The sequence below is a fragment of the Paroedura picta genome, chromosome 3 (assembly GCF_049243985.1).
Source record: "Paroedura picta isolate Pp20150507F chromosome 3, Ppicta_v3.0, whole genome shotgun sequence".
Lineage (NCBI taxonomy): Eukaryota > Metazoa > Chordata > Lepidosauria > Squamata > Gekkonidae > Paroedura > Paroedura picta.
In genome coordinates, this window is record NC_135371.1 from 126,518,624 (window position 1) to 126,544,795 (window position 26,172).

At 43.9% G+C, this 26,172-nt stretch overlaps 1 protein-coding gene across 2 annotated transcripts in view; it reads left to right on the forward strand.

Moving 5' to 3' along the window:
* Nucleotides 1-26,172, forward strand: part of SEPTIN9 (septin 9) — a 300,995-nt gene that overhangs the window by 41,985 nt on the left and 232,838 nt on the right. For both annotated transcript variants that reach the window (XM_077327632.1, XM_077327634.1), the window contains exon 2: nt 17,485-17,541. In XM_077327632.1, coding sequence (XP_077183747.1) covers nt 17,485-17,541 — 57 coding nt within the window. The remainder of the gene's footprint in view (nt 1-17,484; nt 17,542-26,172) is intronic.

Sequence of the window (26,172 nt, forward strand, 5' to 3'; positions counted from 1 at the left end):
GTTTTATCATGTATTGCATAGATAAGCCCTGCTGTGCCAAAACCGCAGCTGCAAAAGAAACTGCATTGTACACAGGGGGTTGGAAATTAAGGGTACTTCAACATGGAGTTCATTGGTGCAGCTTCCATAGTTTTGATACGTGGTACAACACCCCTAAATGCCTGCATTCATCCTTTCCTCAGTTGCAGGGTGGGGAGGGGGGATTGAAGGGCCATGACAGAATACCCATAATGGGGTCCAACCAAAACTGAACTGATGTTGGTTCACCTTCTTTATTCAGTAATGGTAATTAACTTCCCATACTAATGTACTGAACGAAAAGTGCTGAAGTGTTGTTGGAGAAACTTTAGGGCCAAATCAGGCAGATTAATAATTAAAGATAAAGCAGTGGCCCATTTGAACATCTCACATGTGCCTCTTCATGTATGAATTCGCTTACAATATGAGTTGACCTGTTTGCACATTGAAATGGCATACCACTGATGCACCTGCCTCTACCCCTAAAGTCTGGTATCACCTGCCTAGCCCCCCTCCCAACTCCTTGTGTGCTAATTCTGTACGCAAACAGGCTGACGTACATTGTGTGATTAGTTACATGGTACATGTGTCAGGGCATGCAACGCATGGGAGGTTTATGTAGACAAATACTTTACTCGGGGCTGCTGTAAGGTTTGTTTGATCCTTTAATTCATAAAGAAAGGCAAAATTATCTAAGCGTGGCAGCAGTAAATCATGACTTCCCTTGTGTACATATACCAAGAGACTAGAAAAAAATATCAGCCTCCTGACTTGCTGGACAAGCCCTGAAAAAGAGTTTTTTATGTAACTAAGGAGGGCGGTTGAATCTCCTGAAGGCTGAGGCGCCCCAAGAGAGCCTCTTTCACCCCTTTCTTGATAAGCCAAGGTGGTTACTTCCAAATTTAAGCTTTTGCTCTGGTTTTCATTTGCAAGATGTTACAGAGGGGGTGTGTGTGTGACTTGAGACAGCCTTTTGGTGAGGTTGAGGGAGCCAGGCTGGGGTGGGTAGGAGGTCTGGTTTTTGTTCTCGGATGATGCAGCTGTCTGCTCTGAAACGTTTCCCACCAAACTGGATTTAGTGCTCTCCCCCACCCCCACCCCCACCCCCACCCCAGCAGCCTTTCTGGGAATCAAAGCCATGTTCTCCTTTCCTCAGGCTGAGCCTGATTTTAATTTGTTACCTTGTAAAAAAAAATTCTGGGAAGATGAAATAGTTGGCAAAAGAGTGTTTTTCCTTTCTCTCCCTCCTTCCCTTTTCTCCTTTTCCTGTGGTACTGCTGTTTGGAAAGGGAATGCTAAAGGATTTTTTTCATGTTTCAAATGTTTTTAAAGATGGTTTTGGATGGGTAGCATTCTTTTGGAAACACTGGAGGAACACATTGGTGAAAACCATAAACAATAATGGTTCTGTCACATTTTCTCAAAGCCTGCGTTGGCCTTGAGTCTCAACCCCAAAACTTGCTATGTTGGGGGCTGGGGGCTTAAGTTGGAGGCCTCAATTGCTGAATTAGCAGAAGATCAAAAAGATCGACTACACTAGTGCAAAGATGTTAGAATTGGGTTGCAGGCACAACCATCACTCTTACAATCCAAGGATGCTTGGCATACAACCTGCACCACAGAGCTAACTGTTATAGCTTGCACATGACAGCATCTACTGAGTTGCGTTTTCCCTCATGGTTTGGGGTTGACTGGTCAGTACATGACCTAAGTCACTTGGCCCCAAGATCCTGGGCTTGCAAACTGCTCTCCCTGTCTTGTCAACTTGTCAACAAGCAACATTCGGAGGTGGTTTGCTGTTGTGTCTGTCGTTCTGCTGAGGACCAAGTTTGAGGTCTGAGGCAGGATCCTAAGCCTGAAACGTAATTGACGTGTGCACAGCTAGAGCCCATCTAAAGTGAAACTGACCAATAATGTGCAGTGGCAGGAAGATCTATTGTGTGGTTTGTGTATATAATTTGGGGTGGGTTGTGGGGTTCCTGGTTCATTTCAGTTCTTGTATCATGCTGAGGTCCTAATAAAGAGCTGAAATCACTTCCAGTGTCCATGTCCACCCTGAACCCCCAGATTTAACATTTGTCATTGCCTGCCCCTGGATCACAACTCTGGCATTCCATGGGGCAGCCTTTCTCAACTTTTTTACCATTGAGAACCCCCTGAAACATTCTTCAGGCTTTGAGAAACCCCAGAAGTGGTGCGATGGTGCAGAATATGGTTGGGAAGCATAGCTGTGTACATGCCCACCCGAGGCCCCTCACCTTGCCCATTCCCTCCAGGCCAATCAGAAGTGATCTGGAGAGTGGAGGAGGTCAACGTGACCATATATGGTCATATCACCCAATAAATGTTTAACAAATTGAAAAAATAAATAAAAATTAATTAATTCCCACCCATTCAGAAAACCCTTCCAGGGCTGTCCAGAAACTCCAGGGTGTCATAAAACCCTGGTTAAGAAAGCTTGCCTTGGAGGTTGCCCTTCCAAGTGTTAGCCAAGGCTAACCGTGCTTAGATTCTGAGATCTGACAGGATTGGGCTTGCCTGTACTATGCTGGTCAGGTTAACAAGTAATGACCTGTGCTAGACTGACCTTAACTTTCCTGCTCCCTTCCTTTATTTAATCCAGCCCTTGACATCTTGAGATTTGCACCTGATTGGAAAGCTCATTTATTCTTTAAATTCTTGACCCTGCTTTTAATTTATGATCCTTTGATTTGAACCTCACCCTAGTTCCTGACAGGTAACAATGTGGTTTATACCAGGTACCCTTGAAACGTCATGCAGGCTCATTTTGCATGATGGTGACTACAGCAGTGGTGGTGGACAGGTTCTGCCACTTGGGTGGGCAGCAGGGGGAGGTTATTTTGCAGGAAGGTGGGGTTGCATGGAATGCAAGGCCACCTTCCTACAAAAAAAACATTTTTTAAGCTCCAGTCCACCCTGCAGTGTGGTGAAGCTCTGCAAAGCCAACCAGGGCATTTTTTGCCCTTTCTGGACCACTGTAGGATGGGGAGGAGCCGGGTCTGGAATGCCACTGGACAGGCCCCATTGGCCCCCGCTTTAAAAAAGGAAATGTGAATTCTTTTTTGTTCTCTTCAGACAAGGCAAATGAGAGCCTGGTTCAGAGCAGGCTTAGGAGGGGGCCAGCCCAGCATCAGCACCATGTGAAAGTGGGGATTAGCCCTGCTTCCATATGAGCTCATTTTCAGCCTTTTCTGCCTGTGCAGAATTGGCCTCAAAGATGCTAGCAGTTAACTGAATCCTGGGTTCTTTTGAGGCAGCACAGAAAAGCCTTCTACCATTAATCGAGCTGCCAATAATAGAGACCACTCTTAAAGGCAGTGGCAACTGGGCTACTTAGTGTTTACACCTCTGTGGAGTTGGGCTTGGGCAGTTCTGTCTACTGCAAAAGCAAATTATGGTGAGAAGTAATAAAGAATTGACAATAAAAGACCCAGAACATCTGTTCCATTGAGCCTCCTCTAATTGAAAAAATGTGAGAAGCATTAGAAGAAGCATCGTTTACTAGCCTTGTAGAAATCCCAAATTAGCAGAGAAACATGGGTCATAGTCTGTGAGCTAAAGCAAGGAGTAAATGTGGAAGGTCAAGGGATATTTCCCCTTCCAAGAAGTATTATGCCTGTCATCAGTGATGTGAAAAGTTAATGCTTGCCTTTATTTCAAAAAGAAAAGGACACTGGTAAAAGGTTTCTCCTTCAGTTTGTCAGTTTTTAATGTTTGGGCTGTGACTGAGTAATTGAGATTTCAAAGAAGAGGAAGAAGAAGAAGAAGAAGAGTTGGTTCTTATATGCTGCTTTTCTCTACCCAAAGGAGGCTCAAAGCAGCTTACAGTCGCCTTCCCTTTCAGGGTGGAATATAAATCCCAAACTAAATAAAGAAATAAAGCAAAATAAGTATTATCTCTGGATTTCTTGTTGCGATGTACTTAATAATGAACTTTTCTCTGAGCAACTGTGGAGGGAGCAATCTGTCTGCTATAGTTTTTTTAACTTTGGTTCTGTCCTAAAGATATGCACAGTTACAGTTACAGTGGTTGGCTTGGAATGTAGCTTGGACTGATATGAATTACTGATTCACATGTTACAGATTATACAGGTTAGGCTTGGGATCCCGCTTTCAGACATAAATTGCTTGTTCTCCAATTCAGGTCAAGAAGACTGCAGTGCGCATGGGGTAGAGGCTGCAAACCCCTCACCACCCCACACACATTTCTCCCAGCTTGAAACAACCCCAGGGAGACTTAGCACATGTATCCCAGAATACTCATGGCTTTCCTCAATGGACCAAGTAAAATCCCAAAGACGGTTTCAATTTAGGAAATGGCATGAAAGTTAAAGCCCCTACTCCACACACACTATGGTCCCAATTTGAACGAAGAATTGAAGGGACTCCAGAATCTGTATAATTTATAATGTGTGAATTATGCCTAGCTGTGAGAACAAACTGAAGCATTTCTCTCCTTTTATGATGTGTGTTTGCAGTTCTTTAATGTCAGTCCTATAGATTCACACTGACACAGATGGTTCTAAAATATCTTTAGAATGAGGTGAAGGTAAATTTTCCCATGCCCCCCTCTGGTCATGTGATTAGTAAGGACTAATAACTTACATGCCTAGCAAATCAGATGTAACAGAATGACCTGGCTCCAAAATTAACCATTTGCAGATTCTGTCTCCTCATAAAGCAGAAAGAATTTCATAACAGCCTTCCTGTTTTAGAGATGGGCATGAACCAGAAAAAAGTGGTTTGATTTGTGATTCATGCTGAGTCCTGAACTGAACCCAAATGGCCTTTGAGGATCCAAATCAGATTGGTAAATTTGGGATGCAGAACACTTTTCCTGGGGGCCAAACCCAGGAGCCACCCACAGGGTTGCTGTGCTATGAGTTTTCCAGGTCCACCCATTTTTTTTACAATGACTGCAGGGCAGGGCTGTCCGTTACTATGTTTACAGGAGCTACCCAACTAAGAAAATGGAGGTGGTGGTTTAGAGACAGAAGAAGGGAGAGAGGAATGGAAAGACCACCAGAAGGCCATGGGATGGGAGAAGCTCTGGCCATGCACAGCAGTCATCATCTGTTCTTGAAGTTGGGACAAGTGAGAGTCTGGCTTAAAGCCCCAACACCCAAAGCCCAAGAACAGAGAGAAAAAGAACTCACGTTCAGAACCTACCTCACAAAATTTTTGTTGTGGGGATAAAGTGGAGGAGAATTTGAGAAGACCCGTTTTGGTCCTGATCATGGGGAAAAGCAGGATATAAATAAAACAAAATAAGAATAGTAAAATTAGTGTCTTTAGCTATGGATATAGAAGTGGACAGTGGAAAGCACGAGAAGGGTGAGTATGAAACCAGTTTTTCCCTGAGCTTTCATACTGTCATCTAGACCAGTGGTCCCCAACCCCCGGTCTGGAGACTAGTATCGGTCCGTAGATCAGTCGGTACCGGGCCGTGGCTTCTCCTTGTCTTCCTCCCTGGCTACTGCCTCAGGGGCTGCCCTGCCACTCTGCTGCCGGCTCACCTTTGGTGCTCTCCACTGGCCACCATGGCTGGGGCTCCACCTTGGCGTGGCACTGTGCAGCTGCTGCTGGCAGCACCCCCAAGCGGGCGGCGGGAAGTCAGGGGTGCTGGCTGGAAAGCAAGTGAAGCAGAGGCTCAGGCGGTGGTGGTGATGTCCCTCAGCAAAAGACTCCCCCCCCCCCGGGCCTCAATAAAATTGTCAAGCATTGACCGGTCCCTGGTGATAAAAAGGTTGGGGACCACTGATCTAGACTGTAGCTTTAGTTTCATACTATTTGAACCAGGCCACTGTCTATGAAAAAACCTAGCCATTTCTCGGCAGGTACTTGCAGGACTTAATTCCTAAATTATCAGACTCATTGGGAGAAGGTGTGGATGATCTGCACTGACAAATTACCCCTTTGTTTCCATTGGCTTCCTTTTGTTTTTTGGGGGGGCGGATGCTAGACTTCCCTCCTGGGAGAAAAAGTGGTGTGGTGTAGCCCAGTCTTGTCAGATCTTGGAAGGTAAGCAGAGCTGATACTTGGAAGGGAAACCACTGAGGGAGACTCAGAAGCAGAGGGCAATGGTAAACCACCACTGCTTCACATTTGAAAGCTCCTAGCTAGGATCACCAAAAGTTGGCTGAGACTTAATGGCACTTTACACAGAGACTCTTCAGCTGCTGCACCTCCTCTTGTTAAGGTCCATAGGGATAAGAAGAAGAAGGCCCAAGTTTGTCAAGGGGGGAGTATGAAGAAGGTGACTCTACTTTCATGGCACCTAGTGCTAGTTAGAATGCAGAGTTGGACATTCTGTACTGTGTCTCTGTTTCAACATGCATTGATAACGTTCATATTCCACTGCTGCCTTGTCTTGACTAGTTACAAACTTGTTCTGCAAACAGAGATGGGAGAAAACATGTAAAGATGGGCACATTAAGCAACCTGGTCCATATTGTTACAGGAAATGCTCAAGAGGAAACACAGCAGATCTTAGGTTCCTTGCACATGAACAGAAATGAATTTTTGCAGACAGCACTCACATTCTCAGATGCTTACAAATTCTTGACAGTTGCTAGCACTTTATAATACAAATTAACACGGCCAGACATTAGGTAATACATATCAGCTTTGAGCCTCTAATCAGAGATGTGCTGTCCAAGCTATCATTCTGTTGGTTGGCTAAATGAAGTGCAAAATGCAATGTTTGGTGGGATGCTTGTATATGTGCCCAGGTCAATATTAATTGATCAGAAGATGATGAAGAGCATCAACGTTACTTTTATTTATGTGATTTCCATTGCTTTGTAAAAACAGAACTTAGCTGAAACTGATTTGAATGCCAAATGATGAAAGAACTTCTATATATATATCCAAAAGCAAAACCATCAATAATACCTTGTATCACTCCAAAATAACAATGTTGCAAGCATTTGCCCTCTGCTGTGGATGTTGAAGGAATAAGGGAAGGGGAGAGAAAAAGGTGTCTCGGGTCCCTGTTCTTCAGGGGTCATCCCAACATCCCATGTAAAATGCAGGCAGATCTGATCAGAGTTGATAAAATGCCTTGCTATCACCAGGTTGAACAGGCAAGTCCCTTAAGAGGAAACAATGACTATAATCATGCTATGCAAACTGGAGATTAATTGAGGAGATGGCCCAGATCAAGCCCTCCAGTCCTGTGAAGCCTGGGGCCACTTTTGGGATGCTGAGAATTCAGTTGTCACACTATTAATGATGCACAGGGCTGGCAGCTCCAGATTGGGAAACACCCAGGGATTTGGAGAGTGGAGCCGGAAGAGGGTGGGATATGGGCAGGGGAGGAGCCTCAGTGGGGTACCTCCAGAGCAGCAACTTTCCTCAGGAGAACCGATCTCTGTTTCCTGGAGGTTAGTTGTATTTCCAGCCACCGTTTGGAGGGAGGTCACCCTACTGATGCAGGATAGATGCATGAGACATGTGTCTTGAAGTCATACTGGCCTGTAGCTTGCCAGACCAAATATAATCCATACTAATCTACCTCAGAGGGTTGTTGTGAGGATAAAAAAGAGAAGACAAAAATGATGTGGGCTGCCTTGGGGAGAAAAGCAGGATAGGAAGTTACATTGAAAGCGAAAAAATTTCCTATGGCAAAATTTTGCAGTGTGAAATGAGGCTTACGACGGAATGGGCTGCCATCCACCGCATATATCTAGCCCCTAAGAAAACAAATTCTGGCTTCAGGTCTGATGTTAGTGTTGCCCGTAACCTGCAGAATTGTTATATGAACAGAGTTACCAGCTCAGGGTTGGGAAATATGTAGAGATTTTAGGGGAGGAGCCAGGAGTCGGCAGGATTTGGGGCAGGAAGGGAACTCCGTGGAGTCTGCACTCCAAAGCAACCCTATTCTCAGGGGAACTGATCTCCTCACTCTGGAGATGAACTGTAATTTCAGGAGATCCCGAGTTCTCACCTGGGGACTGGCATTCTGTGAATAATGAACAGATGGTCATTGAAAAGGGGCAAAAAGGGGCAAATACTCTTCTAAGTAAACTGCCCTCTGGGAAAATCCAAAATTTCCCTTTTGGAGCATGGCCACAGAGGACCCAGCAGGCCTCATGACAGTTCAGTACATATATCTGTGGCATGCTGGTGATTAATGCAGCAGTGTCAATTGAACATTTAGAGGATACAGGAAAAGATGAGTCTTTAGAATGAAAAGTAGAGAGTGAATTAGTGCTTTTTTTTTTTTACTCATGTATATGCTCTCTCTGAGGATCCCCACTAGGCTGTTTCCAAAGATCTGCTCTCTTTCTCTGACTAAGTAAGGCTGAGGATCAGGATTTGGGAGAGTTACGGGGAAAGGTGCCAGGAGTTCACCCCCAAAATAAAAAATAAAATAAAACAACCAACACTTTGGAATTCAGCATGTTTAAAACCAAAGCAGGAGTAAAACAAAAGTCCACAGGAGGTGGGGGGGAGTCTCTAAATGGAAAATGTTTATTTTAAAATGCACAGGCAGAAATGTGTAGAAAGGGCTTTTAACAAGTATTGTTGCATTTCAGGAAAATGTCATTGTTTTTCATCAAGAAGGCCCTTCAGGACGTCACAATGAAGGAGGTATTCAGCTGCAGAATTAATAGTGGGAGGCCTTCTCCCAGCATAAGCAGCAGTGGGAAAGGGAAGTACAGGACAGCAGGGGGAGTCTGAGGACAATCTAAGCTTCCAGGGAAATGCAAGGCTTTTGATTTTAAAGGCAGCTTCTCTGCTCCACATTAGTTCTTTCTGGTCAGGCTTGCTGCCATCTGGTTTAAGTTACATAGGTCTGATGGTTTAATTTTTGCAGTTTGTTACCGTCCCTCCTTAATAATAGGAAATTAGTTTATTTAATATATGGGAAGGATTAATTGCTTTCTCCTCCATTTCTGGAAAGGGTGGTCACAATGGACTTGGATGTCTTATTTATTTAGTTAGTTAGATTGTATTATTTATTTAGTTTGGATATATTTGATTTATAGCCCACCACTCCCATTGCCGGCTTGTGGCATGTAACAAAATTTCAAGATTTAAAGATATTTAACGTTGTGAGATTGCTTGTGACTGACATAATGGTATAGGCCAGTTGTCCCCAACCCCCGGGCCGCAGCCCGAAGGCCTCGGCGCCGGGCCGTGGCTCCCTCTTCCCGCCCCCCCCCCCACAGTGAGAAGCTCGCCAGGCCGCAAGCAAATCGGCTGCCGAAGTGGCCGATTAGCTTGTGGCCTGGCAAGCTTCTTGCTTCGGGGTGAGGGGGGAAGAGAAGCTTGCTGGGCCGCAAGCTAATTGGCCGTTTTGATGGCTGATTTGCTCATGGCCTGGAGGGGCGGGGAGAGGAAGCCGCAGCTGCCGTTTTGCGCATGTGCGCATGTGCGTTTGGGCCCCCGCCAGGCGCAAACGCGCACTCGCAGCAAGTCCACGCGTGCATGTTTGCGCCGGGGCTGCCGCACGTGTGAGGGGCCCCGGGTCGCCCGCTCGCCCCGCCCCGTCACAGCAGTCCGTGGCCACCGAAAGGTTGTGGACCGCTGGTATAGGCAACATATAGGAGAAAAAACAATATGCTACATATGGAAGAGTGGCTGAATATACTGTGGGATATGGCTAGATACACTGGAGTTGTATCAAACTGTGGTTGAGAAAGTGGCACTGTCAATGTAGAATATGGTTGGGAAGCATAGTTGTGTACCCACCCACCCATGGCCCCACCCCTTCCCACCCACTCCAGGCCATCATTGGCAATTTTGGGAGGGGGGCAGGTCCAAATGACCACGTATGGTCCTATTATTCAATGCACATTAAACAAAGTTTCAATATATATATAAAATTAATTAACTCCCACCTTTCAGGAAACTCTACCAGGGCCATCAAGAAACCCCAGTGTCTCACAAAAAACTGGTTGAGAGAGTCTGAGTTAAGCTTTTGGCCTTTTCTCTCCTCCTGCAAACCAGATTGCCTGAGGGGACATGGCGTTTGCAGTCAGTGATATGTGAGCAACTTTACCAACTGCCCATGCTCTGTGAAGTTTTGCTCACTAGACTCTAAATTCTAAACTTTGTAAAATAAATAAAATATTAAAGTGCAAATGACATGCATTACATTCAAATATGTTTGAAAGCAGTGATTGAATGGCTTAAGCAGAGCTGCCTGAAACTCAACCCCTCCAAGACGGAGGTCCTGTGGCTGGGAGGTGGGGGGGGGGCAGACCAGGAAGCACGACTACTATTCCTGGCAGGGAAGCAACTTACGACCGCACCCCAGGTCAGGAATTTAGGTGTGACCATTGATGCCACATGTACTGTATTGTATATACTGCAGTGTACTGTATACCAGTGGTCCCCAACCTGCGGCCCGCGGCCCGGCGTCGGGCTGCGAAGGCCACGGCGCCGGGCCGCGGCTCCTTCTTCCCTCCCCCCCGAAGCGAGAAGCTCGCCAGGCCACGAGCAAATCGGCCGCCAAAGCGGAGGGGCCGGGAGGGGAAGCCGCGGCCGCCAGCATGGCGGCGGCGCAAATGCGCATGCGTGGACTGCTGCGCATGCGCATTTGCGCTGGGGCTGCCGCGCGTGCGCGGGCCCCCGGACCACCTTCTCCGCCCACTACGCGGAAGCTTGCGGACCACTGCTGTATACCACTTACTGGTCTATTTTGGTGGAAAGACATGACTTCTTTGGCTTCTGCCTGTTGCTAGGGCCTTTCAATAGATGCTGCAAAGCTGTATTTATATTATTACACTGATTGAGTCTTCTTCTGCTCACCTTGCCCCAAAGAGTGGCAGGTCCTAAACAGCAAGCTCGGGTTACCTGATCTCAGGTGGAACCTGGAGTTCTCCCAGAATTACAATTTCCCTCCAACTATAGAGATCCGGTCCCCTGGAGAAACCAGAACATTATGGTTTCATATCCCTGTTGAGCTTCTTCATATTCCACCTTTCTGAGGCTCCAACCCCTTTCAATCTTCAGAAATTTCCTGACCTGGAGTTGGCAACTGTTCAGCAAACAGATTTTCCACTGAAATTCCCACTGAGGAATATGTTTTGCATAATTCTTTTGTGGATTTGACCTATCCCCAGTTATTTGGCACTGAGAAAACCAGAGAGATGGTCATGTAAGACATAAATGAAGAAAGAACACACAGACTTGGGGAAACTTGTAATTGACAGAACTGAAAAGGAAAGGACAATACGGAGCATTTGAGATCAAGCTACAAGGATAGAAGAATTCTGAACTCATACCTTCCATGCATGTGCATATATCCTGTCCTGAAAGCACATTAGAATGTCAATGCCAGAGTATAGGCCTGGAATCCATCATCAATCGAAAAGGCAAATTGCAGACACCTTTTTCTCCATCCCATGAAACAAGCCTCATACAAGGTTCTGCTGCCAGAGATATCTGAGACAGAAAGAAACACAGAACACCCATACACATTGCTTGTGCTTTCGATGCAGCTGTGCTTGGCTTCTTTGGCAAATGTCTCCCAGACACACAGGCTGGGAAACCATGCATTTTTCAATGAGTGTTTCTGATTAGTACTGGAAAGCAGCTGTGGGCTTGCATATTCCCTTGGCCGGTTTAATTTTAGCACTAATGAAAGAGGAGTGTTTGTTGAACTATTGCAAGCTTAGGTGAAGTTCAGCCACCCCTTCTCACTGTCCCCTTCTCAGTCACTGTCCACCCACAAAACAAATTAATTCAGCATCAGTTCCCAGGTCATTTCTTTCTCGTAAGGCTCCCTGCAAAGTGCAGTTTTCATTGTAGTCCTTTACACTCTTGCATTATTGTGAGCGTGAAGAGGTGTAAGAGAGTCTGGGCTCCAAGATGAGCAGATGAAAAGAGTACAAGGACACTGTTTGTCTTTTGAAGTGAGAGTAACTGCACACAGTGAAAACTCCCTCTTTTGTGCAAATCAACTATACATACTTTTTTTGCAGGTACCCAGCTGCATCAATACTAGACATAACACTGATATAGTAACTGGAAGGAATGGGGTGGGGGTGGAAACTGGGTACAGTCTCCAGACCATGATGGAAGCCTTTAAATAAACTCTCGTTTCAGTTTATTGCTTACCATTTAGAGATCAAGCGTCAACAAAGCAATACTCTTCTAAGTCAATTGAAAGTCCTGTCCACAAGTTACAGTGAATGCACAAATAATTCATCTACAGTATGGGTACCCATCTGCAGCAAGAGCCTCCAAGTTCTTTCTGTGCGGCCTTCCAACCTGCTTGTTTGCTGCTATCACCCTCCTGGCTTTTCTTTCGGACCCACACTGTTATTCCTGTCTCAAGAGGCACGAGTTTCACAATGAATTCCACCCCCAGCTCAGCTACATTTCTTTGTGTTCCCTTTCATGCAAGGTAATGAACCGTAAAGACTTTAATGGAAGGCATGGGTTTGTTGTATTGAGCCCCCATCATGGGTAATGGTTTAATTCAGCTTTTCTCAACCTTTTTACCATTGAGAAACTCTTGAAACCTTTTCAGCCTTTGAGAAACCCCAGAAGTGGCATGATCATGCAGAATATGGTTGGGAAGCATAGCTGTGTCCACGCCCACATGGGGCCCCTCCCCCTCTAGGGGATTGACATTGATCACATATGGTCATATCACAATAAATGTTTAACAAATTTATATATACAGACAGACAGACAGACATATATACACACAAACACACACACACACACACACACACACACACACATATATGGTTTTGATGCTGGTATTGACCCTCCTTCCTCTCTCCATGCTTCCATAAAATTATCACGGTTCAGTTCCTTGCATGAAAAAGAACACCTGGAGACAGATGGGGCAGTGGAAAGAATTGGGGAGCTGTGGGGATGATAAAACAGGAGGAGGCAATAGTGCCCTGTTTTGTTCAAAAGTGCTTGCTAGGCCAGTCTGCATGTGGGCAAATACATGTGCAAACTGCTACTTCTGAACTGTGTACCTTTTCATGTAATTTCCAAAATACTTTCTGCCTGTATCTCTACCCTTCCTTGTCAGTATTTTCTCCCAATGATCCAAGTTTAGTGATAAACTCATATTGATAGACTCATCCTGCTTGTAACCCCCCCCCTCAAAAAAAAATTTACGTGAGAGAAAAAGTAAGCAATAGTGGAACTTATACACTGATGAAGGAGGAAGAACCACTAATGTTCTGCTAAAATAGCTATGTGAGAGTAAATGAATAATCTCTGTTCTATTTCAAAAAAATGTGTCTGGTGTGAAACTGACCAATAAGGAGAGATCATATTACCCCAAATATGAGGAAATTTCAGCACCATGACACATGTCTAATTTTTCCCATGGGCATGTAGAATATATACTCCATAATTCCTAAGAGAAAAATCAAAAAGCAGCAGAGGACATACACAGCAACCCTAATGTACACGTTGTGTGAAGGATGGATGCACATTCACAGTAACGTGCTAATGGAGCAGAAGGCAATGGACTGAGCAGGGTGTAACTTGCATGGGTGGAGTCCTAGAACTTATCCAACACCATGATCAGTTTTAAAGCTAATGCATTTAAACTGATGGATGTTTAACATCTGCTTGCAGACTTTCAGTAAGGGCCAGCAATCCCATGTAACAGTTTCCACTGTCAAACTATTCTTACCATAATGTTTTCTTTTTTTATTTTGTTGTTTTAAATAGTAATTCACACAATTCATTGGTTGGAAAGACAAGAAAATTATACATATTCAAGCAGCAGTTAAGGCATTATAGTTGGCAGTGGAAATTTAAAACAGGGAGGAGGAAAGAGGAGGAATCACATTGTTTGCTCTACATGGCTTAAGGCTTGTTTCCAAATTAGACTGGTTATTGTCAAGTCTTCATTTTTTGATAGGTGAATAATTTCTTGTCTAAGCAAAACAAATATTTAACTTCATCCAGAAAAGACTGCCTCATTGGAACTTTCCTTTATTTCCAAAGTTTAGGAATTCTTATCATAATGTACAACTGAAATCTACCCTTCTATAATTTACAGTGACATGCTAAGCAGACATACACGCATCTAAGTTGTTTAGGGCAACACTGCTAGTCCAGTGTTAATTGTTCTTTGCACTAATCTTTATGCTTTTCCTTCTGGACAGATGCATTTTCCTCTACTTGGAATTGTGAACTCCACTTTTTTAATGTTTCAAAACAGCGCTGGGTTTGTGACATTGCAGTTGTTCACCTATAAATAGTTATTAAGTGTGGAGAATAGTTTAATATCTGGGCATGTTTGAAGCTAGAATATTCCTTCCCAGTGAATTAACAGAAGAAATGAACAGGATGAGGTTATGAGGGATGAGCAGAAGGGGCAACCTTTCAGACAAAAAAGATAATAACGTTTCTACTCAAACGAATTATGAAAAGCTTATATCTCTTCAATAAGATTTAGGCTGGAGCAGGGTGGTATTTTCCCCCAGAGACTTAAAACTGTAATTGCAAATTTCAAAAATACTCTGAAATAAAGATCAAACCAGATGTTTAACCATGGTTATGTTTTGTTCGGCCCTGATGTAAGCAAGGAAACATTTGCCCCCAGTCTCTCATTCTCCCAAAAGAATAGCCCAGTAAATAGAGTGCTGATACAGGATGAGCCACAGACTCTACTACTTCTTAGGGTTGGGCTTGCCTGTTTTTCAACCAGTTCCCTCAGTTCCACCTCTGCTATAGTTTGATCACAAAGACCTTGTCCCCATTCAGGGAAAGCAGCTATATTCAAGTCCAGTAGCAACTAATAGACTACAGGAACTTTGACTCTTGAAAACTCATACCCCCAAAATCTCGGTCTCTAAGGTGCTCCTGAACACAAATCTAGGTGTTCTATAGCAAATCAACATAACTACCCTCTGAAATGATCTTCATTAAGGGACAAGTTTTACCTGCTGACTTCTGTAATTCAAGCTGCTGTGACAGAAGACTAATCCATGATATGTTTTTTTTTAATGTTAATTGTAGGGCAGAGAAGAACCTGAAGATTAGCCATCCCATCATCTGTATCCTGAATCACGATACTGCACATGATGTTTTTTTGGGAAACTATAAATAAATAGCAACTTCCTTTTTATTAACAAATGGATAAGGCATGAACGATCTTATGTAGCATTAGAACCACTGAGCTCCCATTGGGAGGAGAATCTATGCATGCTTGGGCCGTGCAGGGAAGTCACCATCAGTAGGGCTAGGGGCTTAAGACAAGAAAACATACACCTCAAAAGTTTTCCCATTGCTGCATCACTCAGCCCTACAATTTCAGCCAGGCTGCCTAGAACTATATATGCTCTGAATCAGAGACCCCCAAATTGCAAATGCCCTGCCTCAATGATGTAAGTTTGCCTGCTATAGTTGCCTGTATCATGTAATATAAAATGTAGTCTCAAATTTAAATATATATATTTTAAAAAAATTGAATATTTGTGGGAGAAATTTGGTTAAAAGGTAATCAGGAAGCCAGAGGGATTCAAGAAGGACAGGTGATTGCTGAGCTATCATGGCACAAGCAAATACAGACAATAGGGATGGTTTGTAGTGTCTACACAAAAACAAAAAAAAACTATCCCAAGGCTACTAACAACATTAACGAAACTAATACAGGATAAAGAAAAGTAAAAAATCTCTTCTTATTATGTAGGTTTATCGTAGCATCCAACCAGAACGGGTTCCAGATATCTCCCGTGTTCAAAGGGAATTTTCCTCAGTGGTTGTTCCTCTCATTTGTGCGAAAACTGGCACTTCAATACCTCTATTCAGTCTCAAAATGTTAAGAATATACTCCGGCCTTGGTTCTATACTGTAGGGATGCTAGTAATCCAACTGCTCCCTATGTACTGTAGCCATAGGGAGCCATAGTTCAGCTGTTTAGTACATGTCAGGCATGTATTGTAGGTGTCCATGGCTAATAGATCTTCACTTGGAATGCTAGGGGCGTACTTTTCTGAAGCCTTGGGCAGGTTTTGCTACGTCAGAGTAGACAATGTTGTTTTACAGTGATTAACTCCAAACAATGCATTGAGGAGGGGGTTGGACTAAGCGGCCTGTACAGACCTTCCAATTATATGGTTCTAACCTCTAGTCTTTCTAAAACTGGCCCAATGGTTCAGCTGCACATTAGAGTTGCTTCTTTTAATTTACTATTTTTAATTATAAGATTGTACAGGAAGGAACCCATTTTTATGGGTTTTATGAACTTAGGCAGGTTGTGAGTGGGTGGGCAGGAAGGGATGTGCTGGTATTTGTCTTTTTTGGCCCTTTCTTGCATACCCAGGGAATTGCTGAATGTCACTGTGGGATGGTAGATGAATTTCTTCCAGTTCAGGCTGAATTCTGGAGATTTTTGGTGGTGGTGGGGATCACTTGGGAATGAAATTGGGGTCACTGAGGGTAGGCAGGTGGTTGTGAGTTCCTGCATTGTGCAGGGGGTTGGACTAGGTTACCCTGGAAATCCCTTCCAACTCTATGATTCTATGCAAGCTTTTAAGGTACCAATAACTTTTTTCCAAGTTGGGCTCCAACAGAAAGGATCCTTGTCCGGGCAAGTTAGTATAATGTTTGCAGTTTCGTTCATGGTTCTCTTTGTTTCTGATAAGATACAACTGCTTTAACAATAAACAGTGAGAAAGGAGCAAACTTTTCCTGGTTCAGGGACAAATTGTATTTGCCAACAATTGTTGCATGGCAGCTAGGAATGATACACAAAAGGGCCAGAAGGAAAGCAAACTTTGCAATAAGCCATCCTTTGATCTACTAATAAAATCTGCTGTGGGGACTGCTTAAGGGATGTTTGGTTTATGATCATGATTGCAAGAGCCATTGGTCAAGATTCTAATGCTTCTAAAAGTTGTATGACGAGCAAAATTTTGGCATGTGAAGGTTTTTCAGGTGTAGTGATGGGGAATCTTTTCCCAAATATCTTTTGTTTCACAGGTATGTGTTAAAGGCACAAAAGGCCTGGCTGGAGGGCAGTCTAATTAGTGGTCTATTTGTCTTATTATCATTTCCTCTTCAAAAAAATTGACTGTTGTTACACTAAATAATTGGGGTTTGGATATTGCTTCATGAAGTTTTTGTTTCTTGGGAAAAAGGGCAGTGTCAAAGGAGATGAATCTTTGGTCCTCTTCTATGTAATTAATTGAAATGCTGAGGTTCTTTGTTTTGGCAGATTGATGGTGTGTCCTCCCTGCCCTCTCATCCAGAGCACTTCTAATGAGAATGCAAGGAAAGCCTTTGATATAAAAAGGAATGTCCATTAGAGTCATAGCATGGTAGATACCAAAGATTTTAAGTTTACCCTACCTGGCTCCTGTTGCCAAGATTCTCTGTATCCCAAACCATTAAATACTAGTTTATTCATAATTTGCTACATTCTTCTCCCCTTTAATAGTCTTTCACCTGACATCTTCTGAATATTACATCTATTTAATAATCAGTGCTTATTTTCTTTTGTGGCAGGAATCTCAAGGACCTCCAGCGGGAGACTCCGAAGACTTGGTGACCCAACAAGCCCAAGTAAGTTACATTAATAGACCAGTGATCTGTGTTTCTTTGCCCTTAAATATAAAGTCTATAGAGAGATAATGGACTGTGACCTGAAAACAGACTCAACAATTCCCAGTTAGAAGGCTAAACCAGGAGCTAAAGAAATGCAGCAAAATTCCTGTTGATCTTCATGGGAGCGGCATGGCCCTCCCCAGCTGTGGCAAGAGTAATTAGCAGACATTTTGCAAGCTCTGATGTTGAAGAATGCATTGTATGTGTATATGATGGGTGTGTTGAATTGATCTGTCTGACTATTATGTTTACTATATGTGAATGCTTATTGCTTAAGCCATAAAACTATACTCCCAATTGCCTCTTGATATTGCTGAAGCTGTTGTTTCTCATTCAGCTAGAAGGGAGGTGAGAGAGTTTGGCTTTGTAGAGCAGGTGTTCCCCAGACTCATTATCACAACGTCTATTGCCAATATTTAGTTTTTCAGCTTTAAAGCAAGGTTATTTTGTGAAATCATATGTTTTCCAGTAGTGTGTTGGCTTATAAATCTGCAAAGTCTGTCCTAAATTGCTCTGACTAATTAGTGCTAAGGAGTAATATGTTGAAACCCTGACAGGCAATGAGATGTGTTTCTTATACTGCGTTGTGCATGGTCCTGTCATTGAGTTAAGGCTCTAATTACCTCGATCATGTCACTTGAAGTGTATAAGTTCTTTATCACTGCATTCATTGGGGTTAGTCAGGTTCAAAAAGGCACATCACACTCTTCTCTAGACCTGAATTCCACCATTGCTCCTGTTTGTATGCATGATAAGTGTCTTCTAAGTGAGTCGATGTATGTACCCAGTATGATACCCAGGCCTGTATATATTTATGAACAACAGTGTAGTCCTCATGGTTGTAATGACAAATGTGCAAATGCATGCAGGAGTGCTTAAGAAACTGAGGCAATTAAAAATTGCTGTGAGATTTTCAGTTGCACAGGGCAAGATTTTTACAAATCAGCCTGTCTTTTAAAAATTTTCCCTTGATACCTACTGTCCATTCCAACATTTAGATAAGTATATGTCATCTCATAGCATAGCATAGCATGTGTCTCTTACTTTCAGTCAATAAAACTAAAAAAAATATTCTGGATTCTCAAAAAATCGCACCTTTGGAACTAGAATAAACTGAATATAATATATGTGTACCTATGATTTCAGAACTTAGCGATTACTGTTGTGTAATTTTATCTGTACAGATATAGAGAGTTGCTTGCACTTTTCTCTGAGTAGGCTGCATAGGGGGATCCCAGTGGAGAAAGCAAACACAACCCAATAAAGCTCTTATTATTCGAATCCCTGCTCTTCCTTCTAGAGCAAAGAGGGTGGTTCATTTAGTGGTTCTTTGACAGCCAGTTACATGAAGCTGCCCCTTTTTTGAAGAATAAAAAGAAGTCAGGTGCTGAACCCATGATAACTTTAGTATCATTTGTGCATGAAGGGATGTTTTGAAAACATAATATTCACAACTGCAGTGTTAATAAGCACGTGGCATTCTCTATCCATGACATTTTTTCAGTGTTTGTAAATGGGTTTGCCAGTATGGTACTCAGTGTTTAGTTTATTTATCTTATTTATTTATTTATCATACTTCTATATTGCCCTCCCCGGAGGCTCAGGGCGGTTTACATTATAATGTTCAAAAAACCAGCACAAAGAATTGGCTATGGCAAAGGTTCTGGTTTTGAATGTATTTCAGTTAGTTCTATGTGTCTGATAATATATTCTCTTACTGCTTGGACTTGCAAATAAAGGGATGGTTGCCTAATCAGCAACCTCAAAACTGCAGGCTTACTATGAATTTGTCCGTGCTGCCAACTGGAGCTTACTAAGAAGCAAAGTTGCAGTTTTTATTATGAGAGTTATGAGTAATCTTGCCATGGCGCAAGTGCCCTGATCTCCATGTTCTCTGGGTACACCAATCAAAGTCATTCTTCAAAACTGTAGTCCTTCTCCAAGTTAAAAATGAATGTATATAACCCTCCCCATTGTAAAGAGGCAGAGATACTGATTACACAAGCCAAATCTCCCTAATGTGGCATGTGGACAGCATTCAGAACAGCTTAGTCATTAGATGACACTGACCCATCAAGAAGAAGAGTTGGTTTTTATATCCTGCTTTTGACTACCCAAAGGAATCTCAGAACTGCTTACAGTCGCCTTCTCTTCTTCCCCCCTCAACAGACACCCTGTGAGGGAGGTGAGGCTGACAAAGCTCTGACGGTACCCAAAGGGTGCTTGTTAATGGTTCAGCATCCTCTTGGAGAAGAGTGACAAATGGAATGCCCCAAGAGGGCCTGTGTCCTGCGGCCTGTGTTGTTCAACATATTTATAAATTATTTTCCTGAGAGATTAGAGGGGATACTTATTAAATTTGCAGACGATACTGAACTGGGAGGAATAGCAAATACAACAGAAGACAGAATGAGGATGCAGGTTGATCTTGATAAGCTCAAGAAGTGGGCTAAACTGAATAAAATGAAATTCAATAGGAACAAATGTAAAGTTCTGCATTTAGGTAGGAAAAACCAAATAGACCAATATAAGATGGGGGAGACTTGTCTTGGCAGTAGCATGTGCGAAAAGGATCTAGGAGTTTTAGTAGACATACATTGAACATGGGTCAGCTGTGTCTCAGTGGCTAAAAAGGCAAATGGGATTTTGGGCTGTATCAAACGGAGTATCATAGTCATAGTCCCATTGTATACGGCACTGGTCAGACCACACCTGGAGTACTGTGTGCAGTTCTGGAGGCCTCACTTCAAGAAGGACGTTGATAAAATTGAAAGGGTACAGAGGAGAGCGACGAAGATAATCTGGGGCCAAGGGATCAAGCCCTATGAAGATAGGTTGAGGAACTTGGGAATGTTCAGCCTAGAGAAAAGGAGGTTCAGAGGGGACATGGTAGCCCTCTTTAAGTATTTAAAAAGTTGTCATTTGGAGGAGGGCAGGATGCTGTTCCCATTGGCTGCAGAGGAAAGGACACGCAGTAATGGGTTTAAACTTCAAGTACAACGATATAGGCTAGATATCAGGAAAAAATTTATTCACAGTCAGAGTAGTTCAGCAGTGGAATAGGCTGCCTAAGGAGGTGGTGAGCTCCCCATCACTGGCAGTCTTCAAGCAAAGGTTGGATACACGGGGGCTTTCCGCACCGGGATCCTTGTAGCAAATTGTTTGCTGAACGAAAAATCGCCATTTAAAATAGTGCAATTCGTCATTATGCATACCTGACTTTGTAGTGGAATCCAGTTGCGTTTCTATCGTTTCCCACAAGCTTCCGGTCTCAGCAAAAATCGCTAGACAGGAAGCGCTATTGCCAAGCTCGTCCCGCCCCTGGCCGTCAAGCAGCCAATGGGCAGCCATTAGCATGCTCCCAAACAGCCCCTTTCCCTTTAAGAAAGGTTTTTTTTTAAAAAAAAAACACCCTTTGCAACGAATATGTGTTGATTCATTGCAATGGAGAGACCCATCAGCTGGCAGGTGTGTTTGAGCTGTTGTTTCATCGTTGCCACGCTCCCCCCAAGTGAAAAAAAAATCCCCCCCCCCTCACAGGCCCGATTTTCGGCCGAAAACAGTGTAAAAAATAAAGGGAAAATACATCAGCAAACGGGCTTGTCTGTTGTTTGTGCTTAGTGAATAAACAGCTCTGGGGAGGGACTGAAGCCGGGGAAGCCTCTAAACAGGCTTGCTGGTGGGTTGAACTTCGCTCGCTCGGAGAAAAAAAAATGGCGATCGCTTCGCTGGAAGATCAGAGGAGAGAGCCAGGGGGAGGGACTTTGTAGAAACCACAACAATGGTAACGCACAGAACTTTCCCGCTAGTGTTGCAGATTGGTTGCAGGAGTGTAGCACTTTCCGGAGGGTGAATCCACTTTTGGGGATTTCCCTGAAAGCGCTACAAGGAAGCGCTTTTTGCGGATCGGTTTCAGGTGTGTGGCAGATTGTCAACGACGTTGTGCATAATGGCAAATCAGTAGCGTTTTCAATTGGCAACCATTGTGCGATTTTGAAGGTGTGCGAAAAGCCCCACACTTTTCTTGGATGCTTTAGGATGCTTTGGGCTGATCCTGCGTTGAGCAGGGGGTTGGACTAGATGGCCTATATGGCCCCTTCCAACTCTATGATTCTATGATTCTATGTCCAGATCACGGGAGGTGATGGTACCGCTTTACTCTGCTCTGGTTCAGCCTCACTTGGAGTATTGTGTTCAGTTTTGGGCACCCCAGTTGAAGAGGGTAGACAAACTGGAGCATGTCCAGAGGAGGGCAACAAAGCTAGTGAGGGGTTTGGAGACCAAGGCGTTTGAGGGAGTCCGGAGAGGAGGTGACTGAGAGGGGATCTGATAACCATCTTCAAGTATTTAAAAGGGTGCCATACAGAGGATGGAGCAGAGTTGCCCTGGAGGGCAACCAGAACCAATGGGGTGAAATTAATTCAAAAGAAATTCTGTCTAAACATCCAGAACAAGTTCCTAACAGTTAGAGAGGTTTCTCAGTAGAACAGGCTTCCTGAGGAGGAGGAGGGTTCACCATCCTTGGACAACAGAGGCTGGATAGGCATCTGATGAAGAGGCTGATTCTGTGAAGATTCAAGGGGGTGGCAGGTTAAAGTGGATGAGCGATAGGGTTGTGAGTGTCCTGCATAGTGCAGGGGGTTGGACTAGATGACCCAGATGACCTTCCAACTCTGTTATTCTATGATTCTATGACAGAACTGGCCTGCAAGAATAGTTCTAACAGGACTGTAACTGGCCCAAGGTAACCCAGCTGGCTGCATGTGGCGAAGCAGGGAATCAAACCCAGCTCTCTAGATCAGAGGCTGCTGTTCTTAACTGCTACACAGAGTGCTTGGTTGATATAATAATTTCCTTTCAGCTGTAATTTGTATTGGTGTATTTATTGCTTCATGCATTCTAAGGAATGTCTTGTCTTTGGAAGAGAGACTACCTGGCACAGACAGGGCATTGCATCACTGAATAATATGCCTCTTGGATACTCATCCAGATGATACAGACAATGGCCAATTCTACACAAGCAGTAAAGGTCAGGGCAGCATCCATATGGACCTGGGGCTAGTCCAGTATTGATTGTTCCTTGTACTAATCTTTATGCTTTTCCTTCTGAACATATGAATTTTCATTCATTCATCTAAAATGTAATAAATATAAAAAATTGAATGAATAAAAGCCTTCAGTGAACTTACCAATAAACTCATTGCAATCTCCCCCCCCCCCCCCCCACTTCACAGACACTACTACCCGTCACAACCTCTGTCACACAGGTCCAGGGATACAGGCAGTCACAGTTTGATACATATAGGCTGTGATCTTGTGTGTGTTTGTGTGGTGGGGGATATTTCTTCCAGTACACAGGCAGTCATTGGGCTTAATCATAAGGAGGAGTTGGGTTTTATTGAACGTTTTAAATAACAGTGGAGTGATACATGAAAATACATATACAATGTTCCCTTTGAAATTTAAACTCTATTTATTCTTCGAAGCCTCTTTGTCACAAGTTATCCTTCTCTTAGCCAGAGTTAGACTTTTGTTCTCTCCCTCATGGCTCTAGTTGTCCTCCCTTTTACCCAGTGGTAGCTTTGCCTTCAATGGCATAATGGCCAGCTCTCCTTCTACTATTGCATTGGCTCTCATTGGTTGCCCATAGAGAGAGGCAGAACTGCACCTGCCCATCACATACTCTTTATGCTTCTATTTTCCCTGTTTTTGTTATGCTTATAAACATTTCAGCCCTATACTTGTATGATTCTATAAGCATCACTCTACTGGCACCATATGGCCCTTGGTGGACTAAAAAATAAGTCAGAGACAGCGTATAAGAATGTTAAATTAGGACTAGGGGAGAATTGATTTCAATCTTCTCTTGGCCATGAACCTGAATGGGTAGCCCTGTGCCAATTATTCTTTTTCTAACCTACCTCACAAAGTTATTATGAGGAGAAAATGGAGGATGGGTACATATTCCTGATGGGAAAAAAACCAGGTTAAAATGTGGTGGGCAGATAGATCTGCCTACTTTACTGTTAAGTGTTTTGCTGGATGAAATCTTAGACAGTTGTATGTGAGACCTCCAGGAAGGGTAAAGAGAGCAACATGGTACTTCTTGCCTTCTCCCTTTCCTCATAGCCAGTTTAGCTAAGTTGGAACCAGAGTTGCTAACAGAAAGGCTTTATTAAAAAGCCAAATGCAGAACAGCCCTGTGCGTCAGAGGACTTGTGTCTGCACCATCAGCATTTGGCTACAAACAGATCATGGTTTGTTCTGAAGCTTCTTGGAAGAACAGTGCATAACTTTGTAATGTAACAAAACCCACAGCAAGTTGTCGGAGTCTGATAATAAGGGGCATTTGCTGATGGCTTGGCAACCTTCTCTTGGAGATGGTTATCCTCGCTTTGAAAGCAAACTCTCTTTTTGTCACCGATGGTGCTTTGTCCTGCTTATGTAGAGTTGAATAAATTTAGTATTGAAGATAGCCCTCACCTAATTTTTACAAATAACAGGTAAAGTAATATTTATTTGTTCAAATTATTGATAATACTAGCAAGAAAGGCCATTGCAACCAGGAATAAAATGGGCGCTAGGACCCAGGGGACACCGGCAGGCATAGATCTCTCTCCCTCTCTCTCTCTCTCTCTCTCTCTCTCTCTCTCTCTCTCTCTCTCTCTCTCTCCATTGCAGCAGGAGCCATAGGAGGTAATCAGGGCTGTTAGTAGCAGGGAATGAGGGCTCGTTTGGACGGCTCTCTCTCTCTCCCTCACAGAAGAAGCCATAGCAGGTAATCAGGGTTGGATTGCAGTTTGGCAGGGCTCCCTGTGTCTCTGTGTCATGCTCTGGCAGCATCTGAGAGCAAAGTGCCTAGCGTCCAAGGGAGGGAGTGTGGGAGCTTTAGGTGCAGGGCCAATCAAATTTTCATTTGATTTTTTAAAATGTGAAAGTTGTTCCTTCAAGAGGCCGGTTACTGAAAAAACTCATATTTATTTTTTTGCTAATTTTGCCCCTGTTTGCAGCAGACTCTGAACTTGGAGAGGATACTGCTCTACAGGATGCTATCCCATTGGAGATCATGATAACGACTTCACAGTGCAAAACAGCCAGTCAATTTTGGTTATGTGATTCCAAAGCCCTCCCATTTCCTATCCTCAGAATGAGAGGGAATGTATCCTTACTGACAGGCAGCCCCCCTGTGAGGAAACCCCATTACCTCTGGTGCCGAGAGCCTGGAGAGATCTGCAGCTGCCCCAGGTCTCTGTTCAGCCACACTGCCAACTTCTCTTTTTACTTCCAGACTGATTTTTTTCAACTTCTCTCTCAGTAGTAACCATTGCGGCCCACAAATCTAGAAGAGGATCTGATGAAATGATTTGTACATTCAGCAGTCTACATTGCTTTGCACATTAAAGACTCAACCTCAGGAATTCCCAACCAGGGCTCCCTAGAGCCCTGGGGCTCCATGAGAGCTCTCTAGAGGCTCCCCAACCTTTCCCCTATATCTTGCCTTAAAGGACTCAGCCACACTCCCAGCCTGGGGTTGCTTGAAGATTGAAAAATGTCTCAGAGGCTCCTCAAAAAAGTTGAAAAAAGTAGAAAAAGGCTGCTCTGTCTCATTGTTATATCTCCCACTTTGCTTGTACCAGCTATTATAGGGACACTTAACCACCACACTGTCATAACTTCACACTTTAAGAATAATATATTCATCTACAGCCTTTCCTCTTTACTTCTTCCTGGAAAGTGTAACCGATTCAGGTTTGATATGGGCACAGAGATCAGGTTTGGAACATTCAAATTATAAGAAAATTTAATAAACAAAAATTGCACAAATGATCGGTACAAGCATTCAACTGAGCAATTTTATAGAGAAAAGGTGAAAGCACATGATCTTCTAACCCCAATGATGTTGTTAGGATAGGTTATTACCACTTGAGTTTACAGCAATTCTAAAGTCCTCCCATTTTTTGGTTTAGGGTTTTCTTCTCATTATCTCTTGCAATATAGTCAGTATGGAGGCCTGATATAAAAGCTGGACCTTCATGACTTGGAGATGTGCCCAGCAAAAAGAAGAGAGAGAACCTTTGGCAGGCTGTTTCTTTCCTTTTGACCCAAAAAGAACAGAAGCATCTAGAGTAGTGGTTCCTAACCTTTTTCAGGCTGGGGACTGCGGTGGGGAGAGGGAGGCCCAGGGACCGGAGGGGGAAGAGGGAGAGTGGCGCTCACCACGCGGTGCTCACCGGCGGGCGCAGGCGCAGGCGCAGGCGCAGGCGCAGGCGCAGGCGCAGAGCTGCCGCACCTGCATGTTTGCTCCTGCACCTCCCCCCACAGCATGGTGCTTGCCAGTGGGCACAAATGTGCAGGTGCAGCAGTTCCTCACCTGCGCATTTTCACCCACTGGTGAATGCCGCGCGGCGAGCACCATTCTCCCTCTTTCCCCCCAGTCCCCAGGCCTCCCTCTCCCCTAGGCTTGAGCAATTCGGCCGCTGAATCGGCCGATCGCTCCCGGCGTGGTGAGCGCTGCACCATGGGGGGGGGGAGGTGCCCCCAGTGGTGCACTTTGTCCACATCTGTGCTCCATGTCTGTCTTGGCAGTGC